At 40.9% G+C, this 14,773-nt stretch overlaps 1 protein-coding gene across 3 annotated transcripts in view; it reads right to left on the bottom strand.

Moving 5' to 3' along the window:
* Nucleotides 1–14,773, bottom strand: part of GBE1 (glucan (1,4-alpha-), branching enzyme 1) — a 249,753-nt gene that overhangs the window by 34,724 nt on the left and 200,256 nt on the right. For all 3 annotated transcript variants that reach the window (XM_015425426.1, XM_015425427.1, XM_015425428.1), the window contains exon 13: nt 2,858–3,042. In XM_015425426.1, the coding sequence (XP_015280912.1) occupies nt 2,858–3,042 (185 nt within the window). The remainder of the gene's footprint in view (nt 1–2,857; nt 3,043–14,773) is intronic.

The raw sequence follows: 14,773 nt of genomic DNA, 5'->3' as shown, positions 1-14,773 counted from the left end.
TAATTAACAATATACTGTGTATGTTATAATAAACAATTAAATCCAACATGTAGTGAATTAATTATAGAGATTCAATATATTTTATAAACATATAAGGTAGGAGATATCAGAACATATTATACAAGGCAAGAACAATCCAAAAAGCAGTCAGCGTCCACAATTTAAGGACAATCTAATGATGAGTACATAATACACATTATACAAGCTGAAGTCCTCCTGTACCTGCACGATCTCCAGGTAGCTCTCCCATGGTGCTTAGAACAAGGACTTCAAGCAGAAATCAGATGAGCAAATTCTGATGGACAATCAGTAAAAACCATTTCGAGAAGACCCTTTCCCAAGATCTGACAACCTTCGATTAATTTGGTCAGATACTACTTATCAGAAGGGTATATTAAATAATGGAACACCATTGCCTCCTATCACTCCCAAATAGTCTTCTTCATAATTCAAGCTGGGCATATGCAATATATTGTTAGTTAGCTTGCTTCATGGTGTTCTTACAGTTTTTGATATCATCTAACCATGATCCCCATTTGTATTTTGCTTGAACTTCATAACAGAGCTAAGTATTTTATATTTCTGTCTAGCATATTTAAAAGTACGCTTGAGAGGATTAACTTTTCTGAAATATGACAGGTATTACATAAGACCGATTTCAAAATGAGAATGGGCAAGAGAGAGCCATGGTTTGGGTCCTACTTTCTGGCCATCGTGTAGGCTTTCCTCTGCTGCGGTACTCCTTTCCTCTGATGCTAGCATTTCTATGTGCACACACCCACACACAAGATCTATTTAAAGAGCCTTTACACACACAGAACAGCTAGTGGCAGAGAAAGTAAGCACCAAAGCAGAGGAAACCCTCCACAACAGCCAGAGAGAAGCATGAAAGTATCAGTGTTTAAGGATTCCTCCTTGAAGATGAACACCTGACTTCAGGTTGGAGTGGGGCTATTAAGTTTGTACATCTGAATGCTATCACCTTTAAATACTAGACTTTTAAATATACCATTTCTATGTTTGGCAAGATATGCAAAAACCTAGGGAGCCTTATCAAATTGACGCAAGAAGTGTTTAGGGAAGGAAAAATACTAAGAAAAAATTGTGAACAAGGAAACTAAGAACTAGTACTAGGTGCATAAAGGACTCTTTATCAAGGCTGCAGTCCTATTATCATACAGTAGGTTTTCACAGGATTTAATTCTGAGTAAATATACATGAGCATGGACTATGAGAGGAGTAAGGAACTCAGGTGGAAACAGGTGGGTGGTCTGAACAATAATTTTCCTGTCCACATGAAAAATTCTGAACCATTCTCAGCTACAATTTAAGTGGATAGCTTTTGGAAATACACAATATTATTGGGACTATATTAATTTTGCTAGATATATTTTATTTCCTCTTAGGTTTACAAATGAGATTTTACGTATCCAAGACATAAGCATATTAATTAGATTTTTCAGTATGGTGAACAAATCTTCTAGAACCAATATGCTTAGACACTTTGGCAGTTTGGGTTGCCTCTTGAAAACTCTATTCTGGAAAACAACAACAGCATAATATAGGTTGATGCTGGATTTCTGATTTCTGACATGATCAAATTATACAACAATTGATATCACAAAACTATTTTGCTGCTACTGACTTCTAAAAAGTATATAATAATCCTGGGTTGACTGTATGATATTAGATGGAATCAGACTGCTTATAGGTGGTAGCTCCAGGGCCAGCAAGAATAGATTTATTTTATGCCCATCTTATTATAGATATTGTCCATTCCCTTGAATATTGAACATTAAGAAATGGAACAGGCTCTAAGTCAGTTTGGTGTAGTGGTCAAGTGTGCGGACTCTAATCTGGGAGAACCGGGTTTGATTCCCCACTCCTCCACTTGCAGCTGCTGGTTGACCTTGGGCAAGCCATAGTTCTGACAAGAGTTGTCCTTGAAAGAGCAGTTCTTGAAAGAGCTCTCTCAGCCCCGCCTCACAGGGTGTCTGTTGTGGGGAGGGGAAGGGAAAGGAGTTTGTAAGCTGCTCTGAGACTTCCAGTGAAGGGTGGGGTATAAATCCAATCTCTTCTCTTCTTCTTCTTCTAAGATTACCAAATCAGAAAAGCCACAAACAGTGCACTGGCACGCTTGTCTGACTAGTTTACTATGAAGTGAATTTTATAGGCATCGGTCATTTATGAAATTCTGTGTCTTTGTATGCTACACAATGTCTCACTATTGACCCGCATGTCTTCAACAGGTTCTAAATGTCTCTTGTGGAAGCCATTCCAATAATTTAAGGCTGTAATTTTTCCTCTTGTTACACAAATGCTGACACACTCTGGTTTCTCAATCGGTCTTCTACCAGTTATTGCTAAGAATTTACATAGTTCTTTTTGAACTGTTCCATGTAACTCAGTAGCTCTCACAACATACCTGTAATTTAATCAAACATTATCTGACTTGGTAGCAGGATCTATTTGTAGGCTAGTTGTAAAGGTAAACAGAATCTTGATGCTCAGGAGACAAAAACATAATAAATTACCAAATTACCTGCAGCTGGCTAACCAAATTTTCTGAAGTAAGCACAATTATTTACATCAAAAAGTTGTCAAAATAATTAGAATATTTTCAGTAGTATATTAGCATTAATAACATTTTCCCCAAAGATCTCAAATAGAAGGGAAGGGAAACATTCCAATATACAGGATACCATTTCAGATTGTTTTTGAAAATATGTTAGCAGCATTACACAGTGCATAACATTGTTTTAGAAACAATGTTTTCATGCAGTTTTTTGATATTGACATTCTAAACATGCAGAACGCTAGTGACAAATGCCTAACATTTTTACTGTACATAGTTTACCTGTGGAGATGCAAGCCAGCCACATCTTTCTTCCAATTTGTTCATATCTCTGTCAAATGCATTTAGGAATCTGTAGCGAAGAAGTTGATCATTGGCTAAATGAAACTGTCTCCTAGCATAATGGTAGCTTTCGTTATTGCCCCGTCTGGGGAAGTCTAACCATTCTGGATGACCAAACTCGTTACCTATATTAAAAAAAAAAAAATACAAAGGAAACCATGCAATATAAATGCATTTGTAATAGTTCTCAGTAGTTTAACATATTATTCCAAGAAAATGTTGTACCTGCATATTATTTTGTAAATGTTGTCAAACACTGTACTACAATGACAGTTCTGTTAGAAATTCCGACTGCTAATTAGTAAGTATAGATAGGTGTGTCTGTATAACATTTAAATATCACAAGCACTGATAAGACTGGATTGATTTTATAACAATGTTGCTAACAAGGAAATCGTTAAAAAATGCAAAGGAAAATCCTTCCTCTTTACTGACACTGTTCATCCTAGGCTGTAGCAGGACCTACGTTCCAAAGTCCCCCCCCCTCCCCCGAGCCATAAGAAATAACAGGCATACTGTTTTTATATTTCCAACAATTCAAAGAAAGCTCTCCTTCAGTTTCCATCTTGTTTTGCATATAATTAAGAGAGATCAAGTTTTATATGTTAAAACTAATAATAGCTGACCCAAAGACATCCACAGAATTTCATGGCTGAAAGAAGATTTGAATCTGGCTCTCCTCAGTCCTTGATGGACAGTCTAATCACTATACCACAACAACCTGTCTTATAAGAACACTAAAGGGTGTCAGGGAATAAAAGTTTCCAAGCATTCTAGAGAAAGGTAGCGAACACACAGGTTATTGATTCTGAGGTAAAACTAGATTAGAAATGAAATCGCAAAATGGTTTTTAAACTTCTACACCAAGATATTATTTTAGCTTTAAAGTGGAAGACACTATGTTGCTTCCATGCTCAGTCTTTGAAAAAAAGCTGAAGCAGATATACCTAATTCTTATTCATACACAGAAAAAAATGTGTAAATGTTTTAGAAAGGGATACTCTTGTTGAAACTACTTCAATCAAGCAAGAATTAGACTGCAGCCAGCCAAAGCATCTCACAGACCATGGAAACGTCACCTACGCAAGCATGGAGGGACTCTTTTTTAAAAACAAACAAAAACAACAACAGTCTATGACATGGCATGAGGTTCAATGTCTGGCAGGGATAGGAAAACAAAGGGGAATAAATAAGAGTTCCACATAAGGTCTTTTATAAGCCTAATGTCATCACTTGAATCTTAGCAAAAGAGCTTTTTTCTTCTTTTCTCCTTTTTTTCAGCCAGAGATGATAAGGATTGAACTTGAGACCTTCTCCATGCAAAACAGAGGTTCTACCACTGATTCCCATTTCAGAAGTGATCACAAGAATCAATTGCAAGGTTAGCTGAGGACAAAAGCACATGCAAATCTCACTGAACTCAGGATCCCCCCCCCCATTTTACTACTTCTAGGCAGCTGCAGATCAGTGTCAGGACAAGGTAGCTGGTGGCGAGAAAGTCTAATCATGTGAAAACACATGGTAATCATGCAAACAGAAACATCCAAATTCATCTGGAGGTATCTGAATAAGATGCTTCCTGCTTGCTACCTATGAGCAGGGAGCACTCTAAACTGGCAGATTCACATTCCCCTAAATTAGTATGGGAAGTGTCCTCTTGCACAATGAGTGTTTCTGCTACTCACAGGGAGGTACAATATTAGAGCTGCTTGATCCTGTCTTTTGGTGAGAAAACGAATCAAAATGATTTTCCTTTTTTGTTATTATTTTTTAAAACATTTATATCCTGCATTTCTTCTTGGTTCAAAGTGACTTACAATATTAATTAAAACATCCCCAGCAAGCCCCGAATCTGTCCTCTTCTTTTTATCCTCTTCATTTTAAAGATACAATTAATTCCAATAATAATTTTCAGGGATTTAAAGAAATCTGATGTCACAGAACTAACAAGTAGCAAAGAAGGACCACTTCAGAGATTAGAATTTTAGGGATACAACTAAGATGTTGCCTGCAATTCGGAATCCACTGAAATCAAAATCAAAGTTCTCTTTGATTTTAATTTAGCAGCATCATCTTTAAGTGTATATCTAAAAATGTAAAAAAAAATGCAACATAGCTGTTTGCAATATATGCATCATACAGGTATGCTCATTAGGGAACCACAATTGGTAGCAGCTTATACTTGACAGGATAATTCAGTTTGTATCTGTGAAATGGCCATAATAATAAAATGGGGAATACAGAGCATTAAAAATCACTGACACTTCATGTAAAATGCCTATTAGATCCTCCTGTTCCTTTTCATTTCTTGCACAGCCAACAGCTTTAATATGTGGATAACTAAAGACTTCTAAAGTACTATTGGGATTTCTTCCCTTGTAATTAATTTTTTTCCTTACTTCGATGTAAAGGTCCATGCTATAAATTGACAAAAAGCCAGCTGGTACAAGTGATGCAAAGCAAGATAATGATACTAATTGGAAGGGGGAGGAGAGAAACTCCATCAGCTTAACATTTTGATTAGTGGATATTTTTATTTCAAAAAACTGTAATGCATACTAATTTCACCTCAGATTTAATTAAAGTGCATCACTGCCTGCATATGTATTTATGAATTATGAATTTCTACAGATATCAATGAATAAACCAACATATTAAAAAACAAAAACAAATGAAAACTTCTAAAAGGTTTGGTATATTAGCATGCCATTCTTTGTGCCTACCAATCATCCATTTAGATGGCATACCATAAATACATTTATAACTTTTGTACAAATTATTCTGTAGTCTTTTGTTAGTGTTAAGTAAAGGTAAAGGTCCCCTTGCTCGAAAGCCAGTCGAATCCGACTCTAGGGTTGCGGTGCTCATCTCCGTTTCAAAGCCAAAGAGCCAGCGCTGTCCAAAGACGTTTCCGTGGTCATGTGGCCGGCGTGACTAAACACCAAGGCGCACGGAACGCTGTTACCTTCCCGCCGAAGTGGTACCTATTTATCTACTTGCAATTTCTTGCTTTTGAACTGCTAGGTTGGCAGGATTGTTAGTGTTACTTTGCACTTAATAGAACCCCACAGGTCTGTCCATTGTTTTTTAAAACTTTCAGGCAGTTTGGATAGCCATTCTACACATCGAGTGTCTCCTCAATAGCAAGAATAAACTACTGGAGAAAAAGGTCAATAGACATCTATAACAATTTCCCGCTTTCCTATTGCTTTTTCTTGGCTGAGCAGATGCTTTTCTTCTTGTTTTGTTGTCTGTCCCACCCAGTAGTTTAAATGTATATGTTGACCCAGCCTAGGGAACTGACAAAAATCCTTTGTTTGTATATGTCTGATAATGGCACACAAGAGGCTGATAATAATTCAAAACAAACCAATTGCTTTATGTCACTTCTATAGGGAAATGGTCAGGTAGGTATCAGGTTTAAACCTGGCAGGTGAACAGGCAATAGGAATAAGTTAACTCTGTATAGATACATACAACAGATAGTTTGTAATAATAAAGTGGCTGTTTTGTTATACAGACAGGTCATTAAAACTGTGGAGAGAGATCTCTTGGCAGTCACTGCTTAAATAAACAGCAGGCATAAGCTTCTTTGTCTCAAAATTAAGTCTGTGAAGGTAGGAACATGCACTCAAGTTTCAACTTTCTTTCTTAGACACTTCATAGGAACCACCCCCTTTTTCTAGGATCTATTTCCCTCAGGGAAGGCCTACTGGTCCCATTTTCCTAATTCAGGATCTTTCTTAATCTATTCACTCTGCTTAACTAAACTCTTAACTGAACTGATTGCTACTCTGAACTGTAGAATTCCATTTGAACCCTCTGCCACAAGGTTCTCAGACACATTAACTATCCATTGTCCATTACAAACTCTAGAGGGGGGGTTATGCAAAGCTATATATATTTCAGATATGAAAGAATAAGATTTACCAACACCTAAAATTAAAGTGAAAGAAAATATCCAAAGAGATGTAGATACTGTGTTTGTATTGTGTGATTTAGATTACAATCAAGTGTGACAATAAATTGTAGCTTCTTTACTCCACTGTTTGTTGCACAAAGCTGACATGGGAAGAATGTATGGTCACAGCAATTTACTCTCTTAGGTCGCGTTCACAAGGGCAAATCGATCCGTTGCCCTTGCTGTTACCTTATGGATTTAAAGTGCATGATCAGACAGCAACATCTATCTGTCGTGCCCCAGTCATAAGAACATAAGAGACGCCAATGTTGGATCAGGCCAAAGGCCCATCCAGTCCAACACTCTGTATCACACAGTGGCCAGAAATACCAGTGCCATCAGGAGGTCCACCAGTGAGGCCAGGACATTTGGGTAGTGAGGGGCGGGGTATAAATCCAATCTCCTCCTCTTCTTCTTTATGGGGAGGAAGGTTGGACACAGTAGGTGGTTTTGTGAACTGCAAACGCACAGAAATTACTGCACATAAAACATGTTACACTGTTTTGGGTACCACATTTTTTTGTGTGTATGTTGGCAAACTGAATAAAAGCATGTGATTAAGCAAAATATTTTGTCTTACTGTTTTTTAATTCCTCTTCAGGAAATGCTGTAGACACAATTTTGTTTGCTGGTTCACTACTTGTTAGGAAAGAGTATATGTGTGGAAAAGGGTTGCCAGATCTTCCTTGGCCACCAGTGGGGGATGGGGGTAGGATTGCCAGATCTAGATTGGAAAATTCCTGGAGATCTGGGGATAGAGCCTGGGGAGGACAAGGTCCTCAGTGTGGTACAATGCCATACAGTCCACCCTCCAAAGCATCCATTTTCTCCAGAGGAACTGATCTCTGTAGTCTGGAGATTTGCTGCAATTCCAGGGGATTGCCAGGTCCCACCTGGAGTCCAGCATCCCTAGTGTGGAAAGAAGGCAGAAGGAAGGACACAGCATGTCCTGAGAATGTACCATCCATACCTGATTGTTAGACCCTGTATGCAGGAGATGGTAAGGGATGATTCTACGTATACTGGGATTTCTGCACTCAGATGTCACTGCAAGCTACAAACTGTGGTTCAGAATCTTAGTTTAACATTCAATTAAAAAAAAAAGTTCATTGGGCAGCCAGCATTTAGAAACTATACTGAACTGGAATTTAATTAAATTGTGGCTTATTGTCTGAATGCTGCCTTAATTCCTCATCGAAGCAAATGTAAAACCCTGTCATATTTCTTTACTAAACTCTGAACTGGCAAATATACTTCTTGCTTAGTTCATTAGTTTACAGGTAATGAGCCAGCCCTGATCTATCTCATGAGCCAGCCCTGATCTATCGTACTCTACACTAAGGTGGATTACACTACTATCTTTTTTCTTAATTTTATATTAAGAACAACACTAATTCATTTTGGCCAAAACAATACATATAGTGGTGGATCTTACCCTTGTCCTACAATTCCACTGAGTACAGTTTATTTATTTATTAAAATATCCAAACACCACCTTCCCTTCTGACTTAAGTTTGAAGCTTTCCTCCAGTCTCAAGCAGTGTTCCCTCTAAGCTGAGTTAGTGTGAGCTAGCTCACAGTTTTTTAGCCTCTAACTCACACATTTTTGTCTTAGCTCCGGAAGGATGGCTCCAGAGCAAACTAATTTATGCAGTAGCCAAATTGCTGGCTCACAAGTTTAATGCCAGTAGCTCACAAAGTTGAATTTTTGCTCACACGACTCCACAGTTTAGAGGAAGCATTGGTCTTAAGCGACTTGCATTGGATGGCTCCTTAGGCTGGAGGAAGGCTACTTTAAGGATGGTTGGATCCACTCCATAACCAAGTGGTCTTCAACCCATGGGTTAAGGCCCTCAGGTGGATTACAAAGCCCCATCTATCGAGTTGTAAACTCCTCTTCTCCTTCTTGGAAGGACTTGCTGCTAGTGTGTATGTATCTGTGATGGACAGGGTTAAGGCCCTCAGGTGGATTACAAAGCCCCATCTATCGAGTTGTAAACTCCTCTTCTCCTTCTTGGAAGGACTTGCTGCTAGTGTGTATGCATCTGTGATGGACAGCCCTTAAAACAGGCTTCAAAATGCTGCACTATCAGAGTAAAGGGACATGAAGAGTTAAATCTTCTCAAGAATGGAGAGCTTTGAGTGACAGGCTGCTCCAAGCACTCTGATTGGCTAGCTCCAGCTGGGTGCTGAGGGAGAAGGGGAATTCTGATGGATTCTTGATTTGAGAGAAGAGAGTCGATTCTGTACTTTAAACGGCTGAAAATTTGCTCTTAAAAGTAGTTTTGCACAAACACAAGAACTGGGAATGAAATTTGGAAAGGTTGTTGAGTAGTGATATAAGACTCCCATTCAGGCCAAAGGAAAGGGGATATATCTTTTATAGAAATTAGAAGAATCCCTGCCCAGTGGGAGAGTTATCTCTGGGAGGAGGAGTTCCCGGTCTCTTGTGAAAAGAAACTGCTTGAGACACCTCAAGAGCTAGATAGAAATTAGGGATTAAAAGGAATGGAGTTAGGTACTGAAAGAAGGTAACAGGCTCAAGGAAATACGAGGAGAAATAGGAAACTCTATTAAAAGAAGCATTGTAGTGTTTGGAAAACACAGGGGGAAAGCCTCTCAGTATTAAGAACTCAATAACTAAGAAAATAATCTTCAATAACTCTCACTAGCCTGTATAAAGAATAACAATCCGTACAACCACTGATTTTTGCCTCTAAGTTAAAAATGCCTGATTACACCTCACGTGCAATTTGAAGGGGTTCAACCCAAGACGGCTCCTTATTCTTCCCTTGGGTTCCAGGGCTGGGCTTAAAGCCAAATTATATCTCTGTGACAGGGTCTTAAAAAAAAGTCTTTAAAAAAAGAATAAAACCATGTTACTTGGGGTGGCTCAGTCACAGAAGGGAACAAAATTTTGGAGGGAAAAAATCTATCTCTGAGGGAGGGAAATTTGAGGAGTCATCATAACATCACACCTCCTACATGGGTGCCACATCTCCTGCCTCACCTGGCAAACATACTGAGAGGAACAACAAAACGGAGAACCACCAAGATCACTCACTGGCAGAGAACGTTCTTCTCTAACCCAGACAGGTTCAAATACCCAATTCCTACAAAAAACCTCTCACGTGTCATCTTTTTGTTCCCTAACCTAGCCTGTCCCTCATCCCACCAATCAGTCTTCCAATTCTCTAGATCTGCTTGGAGACAATTCTATTTCCTCATCTTCCTGTCATACAAGTCTGTCACATGCCTTCTTGCAACATGACTGCAGTTTAGTGCATCCCGTGTTGCCATGTTAAGCCTGTGTCCTGGAGTTTGGAAAGGTTAAAGCCCACCAAAAGTTGTGCTGTTGATGCTGTTTTGATATATCCAAATCGTGAGCATAAGGCCTCATACCTTTATTTACAGTCTACTACATGCCTGTCTGCTTTGCACAATTTCTAGTCCTTGTTGTAGTAATTCCATAGTAATCTTCTGGGTGAGGCTGAGACCATTCCTACTGTCAATGTTTGATTGATGAACTCATAGAAAACAGCAAAAAAAATCATAGAAACTTCTAAAAAGCACCTCTGAAACAGAAAGGTCTCAGCTGCCTTTCTAAAGGCCAACAACTTTTTTTTAAGGATCACCAGAGTGAACTCATTTCTCTGTAGTGGAGCTTCTATGGGAAAAGTACATCAATGATAGATGGTTAAACCCACAAAGAATCCACAGCTAGCATATTTTGGTATAGCACACATGTGGCTCAAATCATGAATGGCTTTGGAGGTGAGAACCGGCACATTGAACTGAACTCTCCAAAAGGGGGATATGACAGGAAGCCCCCATTCCCAGTACAGCAATGCACTTCCAACAGCTGCAGTGACCAGGGTTTTAGCTCAGCCTCTTTTTGATGGATGTTTTGATTTTGTTCAGCCTGTTATTGGCCAAAAGGTGAGTTTTGCCTTTTTACCAGTGTCTCCATGGGACCCAAACCCATGCAATTCATGAGGGGTTGCCATAATTTGTCTGCAACTTGACAACACGTTCCACCACCACACATCATAGGGACATGGGCACCTCAGTGTGTACCATTTGGCTATCTCCATCTACCTGTCACAAGGACACTGATGGCATGCCAACTCTGTGATTAGTGACTTGCAATGAGGTTGCTATGAATTGTGGTTCAACTGCTCTACTCTTTGCACCTTGTTGAGGGGTGCTTCTGTCACATTTCTCCTTTGCAGAACAGGTATAGGATATCAATTAATGGTGTAGGCAACATTCCAGCATTGGACTCTTCAGTCTGAGCTATAGGTCTTGCAGAGGCTATATTTTTAAAGTGAGATGACTATGACTGTCCACTACAGTGTTACATTTGATTATTCTTCTGAAATAACTGGTGCTTATTCCTGAATTTTTAGCGTTATAGTATGTGTTTATTCCTGCAGCCATAGTGCTGAGTCTGTAGAAATCATTACAAATCAAATGATTCTGTATTGTTCTTTGTTCTTACAGGCATAAGTGAAGTTAAAGTGAACAGCCCAAAGTTAGCATTTGATCTGAAAAAGCAGTTCATCCAGAAATGCAAATAACTTCCCTACATCACAGACTGAGGATCCACCAGATACTTAATTATACTACAAAGAGGACTGAAATAGGTGTCAAAACTGACAAGAAACAAAGCTATCTGGGAGCTTCACAACTTGGTGCAAAAATGTGCAAAAAACCCCTGTCAAGATATTCTTGCAAACTTCTCCAGACTAGTTGGCTCTAAAAAGAGCCATTAAATTTGTCATTTTTTAAAAAAGAAAATTTTGAACATCTCAAGTGACAGATGTCAAGCTTCATGAATATATTAATATTCATAAAGTAACAGACATTCAAAAATTATAAACCAGGATAATTTATGTCCTTATTCTTACAGTGTTATCAAAAGGCATAAAGCAACTACTAAATTCCAATATTTTTATGGCATAAATGCTTCATATGTATTTCAAAATTTGTAACAGGAAAATATCCACACTCATGGATTAATAAAGTTTACTGCTATGTAAAAAAATACTATGATAACAATCATGTTAGGAAGAAGATCAGAGAAATATGACCTGCCACTCAGAAATGGATCCCTGGCCACTGGGTGCGTTGCCTTCATCACACCCACAGAAGCACTGCACACCAAAATTCGCCTAACAACAGAGATTCACCTGAGGAGAGAGGATGCCATTTGCATCAGGAGAGCCGTTTGCCTGTGGAGCCTTTCTTCAGGCTTCTGCCCTGTCGTGCGCTGCCAAAGGTGCCAGGCTGCCGCGAAGCCGGCTGGGTCTGCATAGGCCCGCTGCCCCTCCTAGGTGGGCTGCGTGAAGTGGCCCTCCATGGCCTTGCCAGGAGCCCGATGAGGGCTGTACCAGACACCGTTTTGCCATGTTGGGAGCCATTGTGGCGTGCCGTGGGCCCTCCCTGAGCCATCCCACCGCAAGGCACTGGGGCCACCAGTGGCCCCTTCCCGGGCCCAGCCCAAATGCACACCTCAGCATCCACCCATGGGAACCCAGTCACCAAGAGCCACGGGGCTCCACTCGGCTGCTCGGCAACTGCCAGCACTGGCGCAATGCAGCCCCAATTCAACTGCCAGGATCGCCCTGCTCCTGCTGGGGTGCAACTTGGCCACCTGGCAACCTGCGCCACCAGAAGCAGGGGCCCAGGGCTGCCAGAAACAGGGGCCCAGGGCCGCCAGAAGCAGGGGCCCAGGGCCGCCAGCAGCAGGGGCCCGGGACTGCCAGCAGCAGCCCCACATTGGCCCAGTGAAACTGCCAGGCTCGCCTTACTCCCACACACAGGCCACACGCCGCAAGCCCTCCCCAAGCCATCCCACCAAAAGACGCCGGGGCCACCAGTGGCCCATTCCCAGACCCAGCCCAAGTGCATGCCTCAGCCAACACCCCCTGAGAGCCCAGTCGCCAGGAGATGCGGGTCGCCACTCAGATGCTCGGCAATCACTAACAGCGGCACCACGCAGTCCCAGTTCAGCTGCCAGGCTGCTACTCGGCCACCTGGCAACCTGTGCCGCCAGCAGCAGGGGTCCGGGATCGCCAGCAGTGCCCAGCCCCATGTTGTTCCACCGCGGCCACCAGGCTCGCTCCGCTCCCGCACCCCACGCATGTACAATTCTTTACAAGACCATTTTATGTGTAGAAAATGGTAGTACTCTCTATCTTCTATATTTGGAAATTCAACTGATATTTTACTAGCTTCAGTAACAAAGGGGGCAGGATGGCTCTACATATACATTTATGTGCAGTCAGATGTAAGAACAGGAATAACGGCAAAGATCAGAGGACAGCTAGTCTGTCCTCCCAGGTGGCTGATCTGGATTCTAACACTTTAGGCAATGGAATTAAACAAAGTAGTAATTCATTATATCCTGACATAATGCGACTCACAGTTTGGCCGGTAAAAAGGGTGGCTGGAAATATTGAGGAAGAGCTTACACTATACCTTGCTAGTTGCAGTTCCTTGGAGTTATCCTTGATATAGGCTACATTCAGACATCACTAGATATTGCATTATCATCGTACAATGGCAATAATCTCTAATCAGACTGCCCTGCCTAAGAAGGAAAAGCTAGTTGTGAATGATTCCCATAGTGCACCAAGAGCACACTATCAAATGATGTATGCGTGAAACAAAAGTCCAGTAGCACCTTAAAGACTAAAACCATTTATCACAATATGAGTTGTCACATGTCACAGCTCATGAAAGCTCATATTGAAGCCTAACACAGTTTATTACAAGGCACCACTGGACTTTGTCTTATTTTGTTACAGGAGATTAAGTTGGCTAGTCCTTTGCAATCTGTACAAATAATGTCTTAGTTATATTTCCCATTAGTCTCGTCAACAAAACTACACCATGTTATCCAAGTAAAATTATGAAGCTGAAAGAGTGTCTTGGGTCAGCCAGGGCTCAGCGAGAGCATGGACTCCTCAGGAGAAGAGGAGCTCTGAGTCAGGAGAAGCCAGTTAGCAAGAAGATGAGCTGCAGGCTTGTCAGGATTCACAGCCAACAGCTGGTGCAAAGCCCCCCCATACCCTCCAGCTCTGATTCAACAGGTGAAACTCAGTTGATCATTTCCAGCCCTCCAGTATCACTCAAACCCTTAGAGTGCTGCAGATGGAGGCTACGGACAGAACTACAAGAAAGACAACAAAGTGCACATCTCCTGGCCCGATGCCAACTGCTTCAGTAGTTGCAGGATTACTCCCGAGCAGCTGGCTGTAAGCGTGACCCTTAAACATATGGCTATAAAAACCAGCTAAGGAAGGCTGTCAGGTATGAAAGCAACAAGTCGAAATCCCTCTGACTCTGTGACTACTGCATTGGCTCCTGCCTCAACCCTGTGACTCTTCGGACTGTTTCCTAACTCTGCCTTCATCTTGCTCCTGAACCTTTTCATGAGTAACTCTCAGATTCTCAGACCCTGCTGTATGGACTGACCCTCAGACTAGACTCCTGACTCTGTGCATACCCATGGACCAGACCTTGACTATGCTTCTTGACTTGGTGCTCTTGCCTTACTACCTCTGCGCTCTGGCAGCACACCCTATGCCATTCCTGGCCTGGCTTGCAACAAGGAGATTTGATCCCTAGAGAAGGTATACACAAATGAATTTGCTTCATTTAAAGAAGTCAAAGAGAAGCACACTTACCCAGGAATTCCTAGTACACATTTCATAAAAATATATAACTAATAAGGCTCTGGGGTGGATGCTATGCCTTTCAAAATGAAAAGGGGAACAAATTTCTATTTCCATTAAAAAAAACTTCTTAGAGAATTCATTTCAAGAGTGCATTTACCTTACTGAGAAAATAAAAATCGCTCAAATCCAACTCTCCTACTTTTCAGCAGG

The sequence above is a fragment of the Gekko japonicus genome, unplaced genomic scaffold (assembly GCF_001447785.1).
Source record: "Gekko japonicus isolate JY-2015 unplaced genomic scaffold, Gekko_japonicus_V1.1 scaffold207, whole genome shotgun sequence".
Taxonomy (NCBI): Eukaryota; Metazoa; Chordata; class Lepidosauria; order Squamata; family Gekkonidae; genus Gekko; species Gekko japonicus.
The sequence above is the reverse complement of the archived record's forward strand: the minus strand, read 5'-3'. Positions and strand labels throughout refer to the sequence as shown.